Here is an 18,303-nt window from a genome sequence, read left to right on the forward strand (position 1 = left end):
GTTGTTGTGATCCAAATATTTTTCAAAATATTTTCGGGAACAAGAAAAGCTAGCACCCCAAGAGAGCAAGACAAGGGCGGGGGGAGAGGATGGAGGTCGAGTTCTCTGAAAGCGGTGGAGGTAAGTGATGCTGGGAGGGGAGGTTTTGATAAGGAGACAGTAGTTGTGGAGTGCTCTCAAAAGGGAAAGAAGACAAACCTCTGAGGCTGCAGAAGGAAAAGGTAAGGACAGTGAGAAGGGTGCTCCGCTTCTGCCCAGGGGCTGGTTTCCCTGACTACCAAATTCTCTCTTTTCTCCAGGTACCCAATCCTGACTCTGGTTCCCTTGTCTACACTTGATCCTTCTTCACAAAGGAGCTGGGAAGGAGGGTCCCTCTCCTAGCAGCACGTCCCTAAGCTATAGGAAAAGTGCCAAGGAAGATGGGATATTGAGAATACCCTGCATTTTTATTTTGCTTAATTGGATTAGTTTTACTCGCAGCCACCTGCAGAGCCTCTTTGATGTAGAGAAAAACATACCTAAGACTTTTCTCCAACTGAATTTCTTCAAGTCATCTATATATACTGACACAGAAAGATGTTCATGAAATATTAAGTGGAAAATAATAATAAACAAGTTGCAGAACAAAGTATATAATGTAATGCCCTCTTTGGGAGAATTTTTTTCTCTGCAGTTAGACTAATATCTGGAAAGAAAAATAGTGATCAACTCGACTGTGTGGGAATGGAGAAGAACTTACACTTTTTATGTTATTCCCTTCCATATTGTTTAATTACTTTAACACTTTTAAAAAATATATCTGTGTAATATCTTTCAGTATATCTTCTGGGCTTTCATTTCCTTCTCTCTAAAGGACTGAGGCTGAGCCACAAGGTCAATTAAAGCTATAAAAGTACAGGATTTGTCTATATCTGACTCTCTGCTAATCCCTGTGGACAAAACAAGGAAAATAACGTACAACTGCAGCCCTCAGGAAGTCGAGAAAGAGGGAGGGATGAGGGTGGGGTGGGGAGAGTGAGTGCTCCAGGCAGCATGAGAGAAGTGCTCCAGCCCAGGGAAGGATATGAGGGGTTCAGGAGACAGTGCAGGGGCCCCTGCTTGGAGCACAGGGTAGCTCAGAGTGCCTAGAGCAAGATGACGTTGATGGGTGGCATGGGGCAAGCTGAAATAAACCTTGACTGCCAGGCGTACACGGTTTAGTTTTATTTTGAAGGCAATTTGTGGGTGAGGAAGAGGACACTGAAGATTTTTTTAAGGGTCAACAAAATAAAAGCCTTGTCCCTTTGTTCCCTTTCATCTTTCCTGTGGTTTTCTTGTTACCAGATGGGACCCTTCTCATACTGCCTTGGAATATTTACATTTCAGAGGAAACCAGTCAGATGGCCAGGCCTGCAAGAAATGCACAGCACCATCCTTCTCTCCTGGCAGCGAAGTACACAGTGCTGCCTCTTAGAAGGTCCACCGTAAAATGTAAGGATGCTCTGTGTAGGAAACAGTGCTGTGCCAAGGTGAAGACCATCTGTCTGCCTTTGTAACCACATTCATTGTCAGCTCCATGGAACTAATCCAACTGAGTAGGAAGGTGTGAACTTACTTTCTCTCCTGAAGATTCATTCTACAGTAAAGGACGACGAATCCCTTCCCACTTGGAAGGTCTTTGTTTTCTACTCTCCCCAGCTTGAAATAAGTGCTTCTGAAAGTTAAAGTCATGGGCCAGAATGTGTTATAAACTACAGAAAGGCTTTGTAAATGTTAACACTTTGATTTCCTTAAATTTTATCTCACTTGGAATGATTCCCAGTATGAAAAAGATATCTAATTTAGATTAAAAAAATAAATTCTCACTGGATATAGAACTATGTTATCTATATACTCACACACATCAAATGATCAGTGTAAATTCCTACTGTCTTCAATTCCTCCTCTTATTCTCTCCTGAAGCCTGTTGAGACTTTTGCCTTGTCCATTCTTCTAGCACAGATCTTGTCAAGATCACCAATATCTCCCATGTAGCTAAATCTTTAAGTCATTTCTCAGACCTTATCTAAATTGACTTATCAACAGCATTCAACATATTTGAGTCCTTATCACTTCCTTGAACCCCCCCGCCCCCATTTGACTTTGAGGAGTCCATATTCTCTTGATTTTTTTCTCCCTCACCAGTCATTCTTTCTGTCTGCTTTGCTAGTTTCTCTTCACATCCCATACTTCCAGATGTTAAAATGCCCGGGGCTCAGAACTCTTTTTTCCCTGCTTCTAAATTCTCACTCTCTTGGTTATCTCATCCATTTCAGTACTTAAATACCATATATATATATATATATATACCCCCCAAGTCTATACCTCCTCTCTAAACCCCAGGGACAGATATCCAAACACCTCAACATCTCCACTTAGGCATCTCAAACAAACATGTCTCAACATTCTTCCAGATCTGCTCCTCTTGAACTTTTTCCAATTTTGGTAAAGGCCAACACCATCTTTCCAAGTGTTAAGCCAGAGCTTTGGAGTCAATCTGGATTCTTTTTTTGTTACCCTCCTCATCCAATCCAATGGCAAATCCTATTGGCTCAAGTTTGAGAACACACCCAAAGTCCCTGACTTCTCCCCAACTGCACCACTATCATCTGATCTGAAACATCATCTCGTGTCAGATTACATCACTCCGTCCTCAAAACTCTCCAGTGGCTCCCCATTTCAGGTAATGTACAACTTCCAAGGCCAAAAAGGATCTTAAACCCTCAGCTCCTATTACTTTGCTGATCTCATTCTTTATTATTTACCCCCTTGCTAGTTCCATCCCGTGTCCCACTGGCCTCTTTGTTGCTCTTCAAACCTCCAGGTATGCTCATGTTTTGGGCTGTGTGTTTTTTCCTCTGTCTAGAATTCTTTTTTTCATCTCTACATGACTTCTTTTCTCATTTGCTTTGAGTCTTTGCTCAAAGACTACCTCTGCAATAAAGCCTCCCCTGACTGTTCTATCTAAAGTTGCAACTCTTTCCACTCTCTGTCACATGGCCTTATTTTATATTTCTTCATAGCACTGATTGTTATCTCACCTTATGTTTCTATTGATTTGTATACAGTCTCTGCCCTCCACTAGAATATAAGTTCTATTAGGGCAAAACTTTGTCTTGTTCAGCCCAATGCTTAGAACAGAATCTTATACAAAGGAGGTGCCTGATAAATATCAAGTATGATTGCCACACAGGAATGCCATTTTCTGAAATGAAGATTAAATTGGTATACTCATAAATGAGGTAAAACCCTCACAAACATATATAAATATATATTTTGAATTCACAGGGAAAAGTTTGCTATGGAGTTGGAAATAAATGAGTGAGTAACCTGTGTATTAGACACTGCAGAATAGAGAGATATTTACACAAATTATATTGAAAATTGGGAATCTAAAGAAGATTTTATAAATGTAATGAATTTTTGAAAACTCAACACTTTTTATTAAAAATTAAAGAATTAAACATCCTAACCATGATCTGTAGTCATAAGAAAACAATGACAATACAAATATAATATGCAAATGATTTATGATATTATAAAAATGTATCTCTTATTGGTATAGAAATCCCATTCTAGTTCAGAATAACAACTCTATGGATACTTCCTTTAGTATTAAATTCATACAATCTAGTAGTTTTCTATGGTATTTTACATGTTTTTATATTATTTTTAAATTCCTTCATTTCTTCTTTGGTTTTGGATAAACTGACATTTTAATTAATATAGTCACTAACCTTAGTTTAAAAACTGATCTCAGGAGTAATTTGATTTGCCTTTTTCACACTTTGTTAGGGAAATTCTAAGATAAGACTCATTTATCAAAGTAGATTATGAAAACACTGCCCTACACCATCCTTGATTTAAGCATTATTTACTAAACTCTAAATTATTATCTGTATTATCTTTAATACAGGTGTTAAAATATATGCATGAGCAGGTTTTTTTTTTTAAGTGAGTGGTAGAGCCAAATCTTTGTTATCTCTAAAATAGTACTTTATTTTCCAGTAGAAAATGTTTGTAAGGTATGAGTCTAGACCACTGTACTTCTATTTTTTAAAGTATTTTTGTCAATATATATAATAATAGATTCTTATTTGCAAAACTCTGAAGCCCGATAAAGTAAAGCTACCATGGAATCTATTCAGTTGTTTTCTATGAAAAAAGTCTTGGATAGTCTACCTTAATGTTAGTTTAAGATGTATATCAGTCAGGTTCCCTTCTAAGAAGTCTGGGCTGATTAGGTAAGGAGTTGGATGGTTCCTGGAAATTGATATAAAATAGCCTGAATGGTTCTGAAAGAGCAGGGTGGATAGAAGGGGCACATTTAGCAGTAATTATGGACCAGATCGCACCTGACTAGAGACCCTTAGGAACGGGGCCCCAGGCTGCTCACATGTCTAGAAATCCCTCATGTTTGCCAACAATGAAATTAAAACTGATATTTTCTCCTGAAAGTTTCTATAGCTAATGTTTGGGGATAGTTTAGAAAATTCTCAAAATGATTTGGTCTGCTTAGTGAACATAGCTAAGCATTAGGGATATTACCTGGAGTTACGGACCTGCGGCCATGCAGAAGGGGTATAGATACAGTGACCGTCCTCATGTCCGCTCCCTAACTGGTCCCACTACCATGGAAAATGGAGCAGAGGATGGAAAGGAGAAATCATCTCTCAGACGCAAGGCTCTCGGCTCATTTTTGTTTTGTCCACTCTGTGATAAAGGACAACATGAATTCCAGCCCCAATGTACTTTTTCATTTCCAGACATCTGTTAGTTGGCAATAATCTTCTCTTCTTACAACCAGAATTATGTCTGAAAATGATCTATCATACATTTATATGGTTAAATATAAAGTCTCATTTTGTATTAATGAAAGTTAGCTTCACAGAATATAATTATCTGATGGAAAAGAAGAAATTATGGTCATTCGAGATCTGAGAATATCAAACTGAGTCTAAGGGTTTCGATCACTATAAAGGAAAACAACGGTAGGTAAGGGGGAAAGAGGAGCAAAAGATAAAGGACCCTAGAGGGTTGCCTTCAACTGATCATTGCTCCTGTGGCTTCTCTGTTCCATTTTCTGTATTAATGTCAGGTCAGGACACATGCTCTGAAGGAAAATAAGGCAGGGCTAGAGGACAGAGGGAGGGGAGAGATGCTGTTTAAACAGAGGGATCCGGGGGGAAGGCTTTTTGCAGAGGTGACATTTGAGCAGAGATCAGATTATAATGAAATAAGGAAGATGCTGCCACGAAGCCTTCCCTCCAGTGGACGAGCACTTCCGTCGTAAACAATAAAGATGAAACCATATGCAATATATTTTAACTACATTTATATTCATTTATATTTTATTTTGTTATATTTTAAATAGACTGCCTGAATTTGAGCATGAAAACTAGTAAAACAAAATTGGCTTAAGGCAGCCACTGACATTCCTCAAAGAGGTTCATGACTAAAGTGCTTTTTTAAAAAGGTATAAGCAAGTCAGCACGACTAGAACAATCTGAACACTAGTCAACCTGTCATATTGCACCAAAGATGACTTTGTTATTTTCTAAAGGAGGGAGTAATGTCTATTAGTGACTAGGACTTTGATGGAATTAATAATAGAATGAGACAAAAAAATGTCAAGACATAAAGTTACATACTCCTAGATAAAAGGGCATATTCCTAGATAATATACTGTCATATATTAAGTAGTGTGTGAATACACGCACTAAGCATGTGTGTGTCTGTGTATAATTAATAAAAGGATGAATTATAAACACATATTAGATTCTTCTGAGCAAAGCCTAAAGAACCTTTATTGGAATGCTTCCGATAATGAAGAAGGTTGCTGAGTTTGACTTGTATTCTCTTTACAGCACAAAGTGTTCAAAATTAAGTTGTTTATTTGTTTGCATTTCTCTCAGGTAGTCTAACATCTCAGCCTGTCAGACAGATACATAACAATACTTCTTCTATTTTTCAAGTGATAAATGGTGTACTGAGGCTTTGAATGCTCCAGCAGGTGTTGTAGCCCTGGTGAAGTCACATCAAGACGTCACTTGGAATCTCTTTCTGAAAGTCAAAGTTGTCCTCTGAAAAGATTTTGGTGGAAATTGTGAACCTGAAACACCAAGCAAAATTCTCATTAAAATGTTACAAATCCCAGGTCTCAAAAGGATCAAGTTAAATGTTCCATGCAGATGATATTTTTTAAAACGAAAAAAGAAAACTTAATGTCACTTGTACACAAATCAGGAAATAGTCATCTGGAAAAACTGCCATTTTGGGTGCTGAGAAGAAAGAGGGGTGCGCCCGCTCCACTGGGCCTCGGTCCTGGCCATGAGTTCCGCCAGAGAACTCTGTCAGCTACCTTAAGAAGTCCTTTCCACTGTTGGTCCCTCAGCTTCTCCTTTCTTTTTTCTTTTTTCTTTTTTATTTTTCTGCTACAGAAATAATGTTGATAAGTTAATAGCCCCTGCACTTTTGGACCTGGAAGCAAAGGTAAGCAAGAGACCACAAGCCTCATTGTCAGAGAAGAAGAAAATAAATCTTTAGAAATACAGGAACATCTCTCTTATGTACCCTCAATCACTCCTATAGACATGAAAAAGGCCTCCAACCAGCAATAATGATAGTTGTCACAAAGTTATTGATAAGAGAATACAGTGACTTAGTATTTGGTGAAAAATTAAGAGTGCAGATTTTAAACAAATTCAGAGCCCAGTTTCCTCTCCGAACCTCTACTCCTGTGCGCCCAAAAAACTATTCGGCATCTCCACTTAGCACGCTGCAGTCAACATCTCCGAAACTGAATTCATCAAAACTCCTTAGCACCACTGTCTACTGGCCATCCGCAGAATCATATTTATCAGCCGTCACTGTTCTGTCTCTCACATACCATGGCTGCCTTTTAGAGAAAGAACTATTGTCATTGAAAATGACAGCGAATACTCCTGGGGAATGCACAAGGCAAAAAGCAACAAAAAGACACAGCAGCTTAGAGCTATGAGCATAGGAGAAAAATCTCAAAAAAATAAAGAAATTTTGACATCACTATGCTATAGAACTATAGAAGGGCTGACATAAACAGTGATAAACCTGAGTTGTCCCAGTGCTCGAATTATACTAGATTTTAAAGTTATAATATATTAAGTATTTCCCTTAAAACAGCAAATTATCCTCTACATTTGAGATTATCTCTAATACAAATGATTCATAATTTTTGAGCAGTGTATGCTTGGCATCTAGCTAGGTCCTTTCCATACATTTTTTTTTTTTTAATTACACTATACTAGGTGTGGTTTATTTATTTATTAATGGCTGTGTTGGATCTTCGTTTCTGTGCGAGGGCTTTCTCTAGTTGTGGCAAGCGGGGGCCACTCTTCATCGCGGTGCGCAGGCCTCTCACTATCGCGGCCTCTCTTGTTGCGGAGCACAGGCTCCAGACGCGCAGGCTCAGTAATTGTGGCTCACGGGCCCATTTGCTCCGTGGCATGTGGGATCTTCCCAGACCAGGGCTCGAACCCGTGTCCCCTGCATTGGCAGGCAGATTCTCAACCACTGCGCCACCAGGGAAGCCCATCCATACATTTTTCCAATAATTGTTTTCTCCATCTAGTCTGTTATAAAAGAACTGAGGCCCGGAGCAGTTGAGGCTCTCCTAAAGTGCTCAGCTAGTAGGTGCTCGAGTCAGGATGGAAACGAGGCATTTGATTCCAGAGTGGCACACCTCATGACGATGCTACATTGCCTCCTTGAACAAAAATGTTGGTAACGGTTTTGAAAATTAAAACATCATAGGCCTGAATTCAGTCTAGAAACTTCATTCTTTAAATGGCATACTACCTGAGAATAAGTATTTATCTGTAAAACTCTACATCATAAAATAACTAGAAGATTTGTATTAATTTTGTGAAGCATTTTTATAATGAGATCTTCAAAGAGAAGCTAAAAATAGAGTTTCATTCAGAAGAAAAGCATGGAAACTCTACAGCAGAGAGAGACATTGATTTCTCATAAGACTCAAGACAGCATTTTCTTTTTTATGAGGGTGAGGCTCTAAATTATTAGGAACCTTTGGGCATTTTCTCCTTTAAGATTGTGCCAATTAATAAAAGGAAACCTCAGCCAAAGTTGGGGTCGGAAGGCCAGTAGTGGGAGCTTTCATGCCCTGCCCACCACTCACCTTCAATTACCCCACCGGGAAGACATCAGTAACTGACTGACCCCAACAGGAAGAGACTACCTTGCTCTCCCAAACAGGAAGCGCAGCTACATTCCTGCCCCAGCAGGAGGAAGGAAGACTTCCTTCTTGCCCAGCAACAAGCCCAACCAATGGAAAACCCGGCAGCTCAGCCAAAGACAAGCTATCATCACTTGAAATTTTACTTTCCTCCAATGAACTTTCCTTTTTTCCTTGCTGATGATCTCCTTTCCTTGTCCTGCCTTCCTTTTATAAAAGCCTTCCATGCCCTGCAACTCCTCAGAATATCTCTCTGTTTGCCACATGAGATGCTGCCCAATTGATTCATGAATCGTTTACCAAAACCACTTCGACCTTCAGATTTACTCAGTTACTTTTTGTTTTTTAACCAACAGCAGAGAAGTGCTTGTCTTTGCAGTTTTGCTCTTTATGGAGATTCCTGAGATATAGCCATAGATGACAAACTCTTGGTCAAAACTGTCCTCTCAAGGTCGATAATCTCCAATTTCTCTTGCCAAAACTTGCAACTTCACGTATTACATCATTTTATTTGTATATGGAGAACACCGACCTGTCAAAAAACCTTGACCTGTCCATGTGTGACCAGCAAATTCCCTCAGTGTCAATGAACCTTTTCGAGGCGTATCTGACTGTTAGAAGAAAAATAAAATGAGGGATGAGTTTTATTGTTTCAAATATTTTTAAAAATGAAAGTTATGGTTAACAGAGAACCGACCCGAAATGTATGGGTTGTGCTGGGCTTGAAAACTGTTCCGTGGCCAGAGATCTTTCTTGAAGGGGTGATCGTTCTACACAGACAGGTACTGCGCTCAACACATGGTTTTGTGGATGCCTTCCTCTGAACTAAATGAAGGATGATATGCTCTTGTTTAAAATAAATGCAATCCTTAAAAAGACAAAAGAAAATCTATATATGCTTCAATCAGTCGCTCGTTTATCATTCATTCACTCGCTTATTTGAAAACTTTTATTTAGATATTGCTAAGTATAAGGTCCACTAAACACACATATCAATTTAATTATGTAATTGTAGTTTTTAACCCGGTAAAGTGGTAGGGCCTTAATAAGTAAATATGGATTAAAAACCTTAACCGCATAAAATTCTTAATATTAAACTATGATAGAAATGTTATTCTGCATTTCTGAAGCATCTGACTTTTTTTTAATGTGATATTTGACTGCTCTTAGGATTCCACTCTAAGCCACAATATTCTAAAGTTAAATATTAAAGCTTTGCAACTCTTGCCTTCTGAGAATGAGTTTTACTGTTATATTCAAGGAGGCAGAAGGAATGCGAGAGAAAGCCCTGCCTCAGCTGGTTTTTCTCTCTCTAGGCTTTATGTTCTCACACTTGGGGGTCTTCTGTGTTTTATAAAATAGACACAAGTTACTTGTATTGGAGTGAAGTGAGCAGTCATTATAAATCTGGGGGAAATCTGGTTAGGCTTTCTACCAGCAGCATACCTTCCCAAAACTTTCTGTGGTTGCTTGGCTGAGTTGAGCTTGGGTGAAGAAGACATTGCGCCTACATTCCAGTGAACATGGCAAAGATTAACTGTAAAAATGAGAGCTAGGAAAAATGGCAGGGTATGTTACTGTGTTCTTAATCAATGCCAGGCAATATTTAACGTCTATAAATTCATTTAATCCTTATAACAATTCTTTGAGGTAGGATCATTATTGCCCTTTTATAAGTGAGAAAATTAAGGCTGAGGGAGATTAATTGGAAGCAAATCATATAAAGAGTTTGTGTGGCAGGATTCAAACACAAATCTGCCTGTCCCCTGACGTAATCTTCATGCTATTTTCTTCACTACACCATCCTGACCATCAGATATTGCCTTGACACCTGGACTTTCTGATTTAGTTCGGGCTGTGTTTTTATTTCACAAAATATTGAATTAATCCTCCCACCTCCTATAAATTCTCACAAGCCAGTTACTTTCAAGAAACAGATCATGGAGACATTTTATGCTACCGTGTTCATGTGGAAGTGTCCAAATTATGTTTGTTTGTTTTCCAACAAGCAATGTAAATGGTGCACTTAAATATTAAGAAATCTGTCTTACAGAAACAGGGCGCGATCCGGGAACTGCCATATTCTGCTCCCCAGTTTCTGAGCCTATTGGTGGCAACCTGCTCCTTGAGGTCTGAACTGGTGGGGAGGCCGTGCGGTCCACGCCAGTTTGCCTGTAAACACAACAACATGACCTGAGTACCCAGGTACAGAGACAGACGGACCTTACTGCGAAGCTATTAATCACAACCTTCCTCCCAAAGGAAACACCAAGTAGGATGAGCTGAGCTTCTGGAAGATGGGCGGGGGACTGAGTCCCAGCCGCAGTCACCTCTGTGTTTAGTAAAGATTGTGAGCCTGTATTTACTGAGTGCTCAGCTATGCTAGCCCCTGTGCAGAACACGGAAGTTTTTGAAGATCTAGTTCCTCTCCTTAAGAAGATTACAAAGTATTGAAAACAAATCAAGTAATTAGATTACAATGCAATGCAGTTGATATAATATAGTGCTACAGTGTCTGGTTCTGAATACAAGCACTGTAGAAATTTAGGGAATAGAGCAATCAATGAAGGATAAAATTAATTCTCAATGTGCAGGGCCTAGATGAGGAAAACCACAAAAATTTATGTAAGGTCATAAAAGGCAAAATATGTTCTCTGATGGGAAAACTACGTTTTGTGAAAATGTCAATTATTCCTACATTTTTAATAGATTTAATGCTATGAGTTCCAATGTCATACTTTTTTTAAAATTTGACAACCAGATTGTAAAATTTATTTGTCAACATGGGTGAGTAATTTCAACAAAGGAAGAGTAATGATGATAAAAGACCTTCCCTACCACATATTAACACTGAAAAATTAAATTGTCTAATTTGTGCACAAGAATAGAGATGGATATTCTAGAAACAGATTCTAATTCATTTATTTATTAATAATTAATTCATGAAAATTAAAATATGACAATTTTTGACTCATCAAGCTTTAAAATATACATACTAACTAAAGTTTACAGGCTGCAAGGAAAAAGTCTTGTGGATTGCTAGTGGGTCTATAAGTTGGTAGAACCATTCTTAGAAGAACTTTGTAAAAATATTTCAAGAGCCTTAAAAATATCCATAACCTTTGACCTGGTAGCTTTACTTCTAGGACTCACCACCGGGAAACAGTTTAAAGACATCCTTACTAAAATTTATGTAAGCTAATGTTCACTGTACAATATAATAGTGAAAATATAGAAGAAATGAAAATTTTCAGTAATAGGGCAACACAGTAAATGATTATATACCCACATAATTATATTTTAGTCATTAAAATCATGCTTTCAAAAATATCTGATAACATGGAAAATATGAATAATGTTAAGTGAAGAGTATATGAAAAGGAGCTACATTATAAAATAGTAAGATAATGTTAGTATTAGAAAAACGATAATGGAAAGAAAAGAAGAAATTTAATCATAGACAAAACTAGTAGTAAATTTACCAACAGCTGTCATTTTTATATTTCTATGTGTTGAGCATACAGGGGATCTTTGATTCCTACTTATATTTTTGGTACTGTCCTAATGGTCCCCGGTGAACTTGTAGTACTTTGATAATTAGAAAAAAATGGTATTTTAATCAAAAGGAAAGACAGAGCATGAACAAAATCACAGAAGTAAGACTATGCATAGCTGGTATGTTTGTGGGTCAGAGAGGAGATAATGCTGACCAGAAGCAAGGTGAGTAATGAGAAGTAACAGAAAGCAGGTGCCATAATCAAAGATGTGATGTTGCCCCCAAAGGGCAAATGTTGGCTCTTGGTGGGACAACAAAAATCTTATTCTTTTTATGTGTAAAACACAGATATTAAAAATAGTACAAAACTCTACACTATATTAAAATTTCACAGGTGGGGGAGGAATTAGGAAAGATACCCTAAAAGGGCTTCTTGGCATGGCAATAATTTTTAAAACGTTGAAAGACATGGATCTACAAATAGGGAGAGGCCAGGACAAGACAGGAAGGGAATGTACAGCTGGAGGTGTCTGAATTTATTTCAATAAAAAATAGAAAAGGTTTTTGATGAAAGCCTGACAGTGGAGCCCGGGTGGGCTGGGAGGAAGAGGAGAGAGCCAGTAATGTGCTATTGACACGGCAGAGGATGATGAAGAGGGTCCCAGGTGGCCAAAGTGACATGGAGGAGGGAGTGCGATCTCGAAAGAATTAACAGAGCAGACTCAAATAAAGCTGGAAAGAGCACTTCCGACTACTGAAAGAAACGCTGACTTATCATAAAGCTGTAAGGGGTGCTGTGGAATGCATCTCAAAGGAGTCCAGTCACTCGTTAAGCATTGGCAGCTGCTTACACATCCCCCCCGCACGGGGACCTAGATGCGGTCCCTGTAATAACTGCTTCCTGTGCTGCAGGAAGCCTGGTGGCCCGGTGGTCCAGGGGCTGGTCTCCAAAGCCAGGCAGCACTGTGGGGGAGTCCCAGCTCTGCCTCTCCTTCGTGGGATGATCTTTGGCCAGTTATTCAACTCCTTTCAGCCTCTGTTTCCTCATCTTAGATTTGGGATAATGTGAGTACCAACTCAAAGGTTTGTGGTAGGTCACAAATAAGATAATAAATGTGATTCATTTAGCTAGTGCTGGGAACATGAAAGCAGTCAACAAACACTGGCTGTTGTTAACGTAAGTATTGCCTCACACTTCAGTGAGTGAGAAAACTGGAAAGCTCCTTTGTAATTCTACAATAAAGGAAGAGACAAATTCCTTTCTAATAAGGCAATGATTTGATGTTGATCCCTAAGGTCAAAAGCTTTTCTGAAATTCCCTACACAGAATGAAACTCACCCTTCAAGATAAATAAAAACTAATGGGTATATGTCCCTTTTATTTTAACAGCATCTTATGTACATCAGTTTTTACACCTCACAATGAAAGTATTAATTATGTATATGTAAAAGCATTAGCTAATGATTCGTTTTACAGACTCAGCCATTGAAACCCATCTAAGACCCTCTCCATCAAGAGTTTCATTGTGCTTAGCTGCCTGTGCTGGAGATACATGGCCTGACTTTATATTCTAGTATCTAGCTAAGTATACGACTGGAGCAAATTCATGTTAAATATCCAAATAATGAACTACTTAGAAAACTGCCCACATAAGATTTGACAGGGGATGCTTAGTCCGGAATAAACCATAGACCCTAATTGACAAGCATCTCTGTCCTCCGTGACCTTTGTTTTACCACCAGAGAAACAAGACTTACAGTTTTGTTTCCCTAAGAACTTCATCACTGTACACACTGGGGATTTTTATTCTCTGTGATTCTGAGGTAAGAGAAGGCAGCCTCGTGTATGCCAGTGTTTTCTTTGCAGAAGTTTGTAGTCCGCGATCATCCAAGATCCGTGCCAGCCGGTGGGGGGCCGAGGAAAGAGCACCGGCCCCTACACCCAGTGATTTGTCCTCTTGCTCACCCCTGGGGGAGGGAAGTCAAGTTCATTACTCAGATGTAAGCTCTACGCATTTGCCCTTTACTAGACTTCGTCTAGAACATGGTCTGGCACATAGAACTTAGTCCTATTTGTTGAATGAATGGACAGACCAGCATTTCCAGTTCAATTTTAGTTTCAGTGAAGGATCATCGACAGGGGGAAAAGATCTCATTGTTTTAAGTCTCTCATTGTTTGTAATCAAACCATACAGCCCACAAGATTAAGAATTCACAGCTACAGTCCCCTTTTCTTATTGGCCCTGACCTAGCAGGAATTGTTTTGTGGTTGTCATTAGAACAGGGTGTTTTCACTCTTACACATTTCTGTATGTGCTCAGACACACCTGGAGCATGGGATTAAATGCAATTCTTGTCATCTCGTCCTTTGTGGTCTTTAGTGGTTGAGTGTGTCCAGCGCAGGGAAGAGGCTGGGTGATTATTTTTTATACGTACTGTGTTCTATCTGCAGAATAGGTAGGTCTCTGCTGAAGTGGTTTTGCTTGAATTGTCATCACACCATTCAAGTCACTATAAAAATTATTGGAGAAGCGGTGAATCTGAGGAAAGTGAAAACAATAAAAATTAAAAAGCATCCAGAGCCATTGCAATTACTGATGCCTGTCAGGAACCCGCAGGAAACAAAGGGCAGCCTCAAACTGGCTAATTTGAGGTGCATTTAATATAGGGACTATACTTTCTAAAGATGTGTGAAGAGAAATGAATAAGGAATGACCAATTCCCCAAGGCTTGTTAACAGTAGGAACAAATTACCACACCTAGGCTCGGAGCAGCAAGAAGTGAGGGAGAGGTTTCTGGAATCTGGACAGGGTAGCTGATGGAGAAATGCCACCAACCCACTGTGACCCGGTAGAAGGGCCAGGAGGAAACAAGCCAGGCCTCATTCTCCTCCATGCTCTGAGCTCCCAAAAGCTGCAGGGCAGGGAACCCTCTGTTCATTCGCTGTGTGTTCACCTTCACCAGGGTGAAGAGGGTAGACAGAGTCTGGATAAGCAAAGAAACAGTGTCCCAGCTCCCACTGGTCAGCTTGCCTGGCACCTCTCCTCCGACCCAACCCTTCACAGCTCACCCCAGTGAGCTTCCCGGACCAGCTCCAGAGCCTGGGAAAACCTGAGACCAGAGTCTGAAAGGCTTGCATTTGAATCCCAGTTCTCAATGCCCCCTGCTTGGTCATCTTGGAAAGATTTTTAACTTCCTAATCTTTACTCTGGGGATAATGATTCCTACTTCATAGAGTTATTAGGAGAATTCAATTCGATAACCTTGGTGAAAGCATGAAGTAAGGGCTAAATAATTATTAATTTCCAATTCCATCCGGTAATATGACCAACTAGGATTTAAAATAATATATAGCTTCAGGCAAACAGGATTTCTGAAACTAGAATTATAGTTCGAGAAAAATGTGGCGACCCTAATCACATTTTCCTCATATTGAATATATATAAAAGTAAATGTTAGAGGAATAAATTAAGACCTATTGTGATTATCACTAAAATGCTTTGACTCTTTCAAAATAAACTCTACTAGTATTTTATTTTTACTTTAAACTTTGTTGCCCATTCACTTTCCTTTAACTTTTATCCAAATGCAAACAACAAAATAGCCATAAAAAGCATTTTGAAAAACTATAAAAAACTGTAAACACAACAAAATATCTATTTAAAAAAATCCTTAGATTTTAAAATCTCCATATTTCTCAAGTGTATTTATATTGCCTGATAGTTAAAGGTTCTCCTCTATGTTGTCATCAACTGTTCCTTTATATGTGATTCATACTTCATATTTTAATATGAAAAGTGGGCAATACTGTTGAGCCTGTCAGAGCACTTTAAAGAGACCAAAAAGTTCATTAAACTGGTAGCAATTCCAAAAGTTTCTTTTGAACAGCACGAACAAAGACTAATTGTAAAGCCCTTAAACTAGAGGGTAAAACAATCCTATTAGATATTTCTGTTTTAATCCACTGCTCCGTGAACCTCGGGCCCTATTGCTCCTATGCTGGGTGCATATTTTTGTCTCTGCCTTGTCACCCTCTCTTTTCTTTTTCAGCTTAATAAATCTTGCCTGTCATTTAGGATTTAGTTCATGTATTACTCTACTTTGTGAAGGGTATGCTATTTTCCCTCTGAACCTCACAGCATATATAAGCTAAAAGACATCTAATTACAATATATAATATAATAAAATATATGATCTATAATTAGCATCTGATTATAATAATCAAAGCTAACACTTAGTCTGCTCTATGCCACACACTGTACTAAATGTCTTATCTCCTTTAATTCTCACGGCTTCCTATTTCATAGATCCTGTAGATAATGGAACAGGCTTTGAAAGAAAGGGGCAGATTCAAGATCACAGAGTCAATAGCTTGTGACATTGGACTCCAAAGTTGTAGTCTATATCCAAAGCTCAAACTCTCATCCACTCTAAACATATCTTCTAGGTTGCCTCTTTGCGTGTGTGTGTGTGTGTGTGTGTAGTATTGTTTGGTATGGCTTGACTCCCTCCAACTAACTTGTACAGACCAGGAATCCTGTCTTATCTTTTTTCTGCTTCCCCACAGCAGACGGGCTGTGCAAACATAAAGTCCGAACTCCTTAGCACTCCTGAAGGCCTCCCATAAGCAAGCTCATCCTTTCCGGCCTCACCTTCCACTAGATCTGTTTTTTTCTTTTTAATTATTTTATTTATTTATGTTTGGCTGCGTTGGGTGTTTGTTGCTGCGCACGGGCTTTCTCTAGTTGCGGCGAGCGGGGCTACTCTTCGTTGCGGTGCACAGGCTTCTCATTGTGGTGGCTTCTCTTGTTGCGGAGCATGGGCTCTAGGAGCACGGGCTTCAGTAGTTGTGGCTCGCGGGCTCTAGAGCACAGGCTCAGTAGTTGTGGCGCACAGGCTTAGTTGCTCTGTGCTGTGTGGGATCTTCCCGGACCAGGGCTCAAACCTGTGTCTCCTGCATTGGCAGGCGGATTCTTTTAACCGCTGCGCCACCAGGGAAGCCCCTCCACTAGATCTTTGAATAGGGACACAATTCAAGAAAAATTTATTGACTTCCCAGTATATGCCTGTGTTAGGAGTTCTCACATATTTATATGACTTTATCCTCACAATCCCTTGCACAACATATTATTACCCTCGTTCTATAGATAAAGAAACTGAAGTTTAGAAAAGTTAAACAACATGTCCAAGATAATTCCCCTCATAGGTCTCTTGATTCCAAACACCCTGGTCTTGCCACAGTGGTTCTGCTTGTCCCAGCATCCCATCCTCTAAGCCTCAGTCCAATCACTGCTCCCCTCCCTCACTCCTCCATGTGGGTCTGAATTGACCCACTCAGAATTCCTATCCAGGAAAGCCTACCCATTTCTTCATGTTTCTGTTCAAATTTCACCTCCAACCAAAAAGATAAAGCCTCACTCCAGGCAGAATAAATCATTTTCTCCCTGCTTCTGCTACAACTCTTTTTTGCACAACGCTCACAGAAGACTTTGCATCTGACCTGTATCATACTCTTCACTTTACTAGGTCAGGGAATATGCTATGTTCATCTCTACATCTCCTTAAAATACCTAATACAGTTCACTTAATACAAACTCAATGTTGAATGAACCTAACGTATACTCATTGATCGAGTCTTTTATCACTTTGGTGGGAGGACAGGAGAACATCTGTAACCTTCAAATTGGCTAGAACTATCGGGGGAAAGCATTTTTTTTCTTTAAAAATACGGAAACAGCTCTACAGTTCAAAGCAGGTGGAAAGTCTCAAATCTGAGTGTCCCTATTCTATCAGAGAATCTGGCGATTCTATTCAACTCCATGAAACAATTATTTTTAAATTTTAGTCTTATTGGCCAACAGACCCAAATATCTTGATAATAGAATTTAATAGAATGGCACTCTTGACAAACTGAGGCCAGAGATATAAAGATTGAAGGAAAGAGAGAGAGAGTGGAAAAGCATGTACCTGAGGTGGGTTAAGATGAGAAGCCAGGATTACACTTCGAGTTTCAGAACTTCTGGACGGGGGAACACTGGACACATCAGCATTAATACAGGAAATGACCAGAGGTGGAGATTTATTCTCAGCTACTTTCAATTTTTCTTTCTGTTTTTTTCCTTCTGTGCCAAAGAAAAATCAATATTATTAAGAAAAATACTATCAAATACATGTACTTAAAATCCCCTGTTCAAAGAGAATATTTGTTCTGGAGATACCCTGAGTTGAGTCTGTTGTGCCTGCTGAACCTTCCTGTAGAGAGGACAGACCCCACGGAGCAACGGGCTGACGCTTTTCCAAGTGCGTCTAATGAAATGACTATCATTTCAGGGGTACGTAGAAAAATCGGGATTATACACTGGGGCAGGAAGGATTCTTGGTATATTATAATATCCCAATTAATCCCTTTGATTGGAAAAAGTAGCATTTAATTAAGGAAATTTAATTAAGTACAATTTAATTATTAATATTTAATGATTATACAAATTGGTTAACACTAGTCACTACTGTCCACCACTGACATTTCCATAATTTGTTTCTGCTCAGTTTCAAGTAG

At 39.1% G+C, this 18,303-nt stretch overlaps 2 protein-coding genes across 6 annotated transcripts in view; one reads left to right on the forward strand and one right to left on the reverse strand.

The window, feature by feature from the left end:
* MTNR1A (melatonin receptor 1A) overlaps nt 1-3,490 on the forward strand; it is a 104,610-nt gene extending 101,120 nt beyond the window's left edge. Inside the window, exons 1-2 of one of the 5 annotated variants that reach the window (XR_009006556.1) lie at nt 10-120; nt 1,324-3,490. The gene's annotated coding sequence lies outside the window, so the exon portion shown is untranslated. The other 4 variants (XR_009006554.1, XR_009006557.1, XR_009006555.1 and 1 more) reach the window with 4 other exon arrangements.
* A 2,302-nt stretch (nt 3,491-5,792) lies between these two features.
* Nucleotides 5,793-18,303, reverse strand: part of FAM149A (family with sequence similarity 149 member A) — a 38,790-nt gene continuing 26,279 nt past the window's right edge. The window contains 8 exon segments of the mRNA XM_057537462.1: nt 5,793-6,130; nt 8,784-8,862; nt 8,949-8,974; nt 8,977-9,076; nt 10,303-10,423; nt 13,506-13,715; nt 14,184-14,287; nt 17,715-17,869. Of these exon segments, the coding sequence (XP_057393445.1) occupies nt 6,057-6,130; nt 8,784-8,862; nt 8,949-8,974; nt 8,977-9,076; nt 10,303-10,423; nt 13,506-13,715; nt 14,184-14,287; nt 17,715-17,869 (869 nt within the window). The 3' untranslated portion in view covers nt 5,793-6,056.

This window comes from Balaenoptera acutorostrata, chromosome 21 (genome assembly GCF_949987535.1).
Source record: "Balaenoptera acutorostrata chromosome 21, mBalAcu1.1, whole genome shotgun sequence".
Lineage (NCBI taxonomy): Eukaryota > Metazoa > Chordata > Mammalia > Artiodactyla > Balaenopteridae > Balaenoptera > Balaenoptera acutorostrata.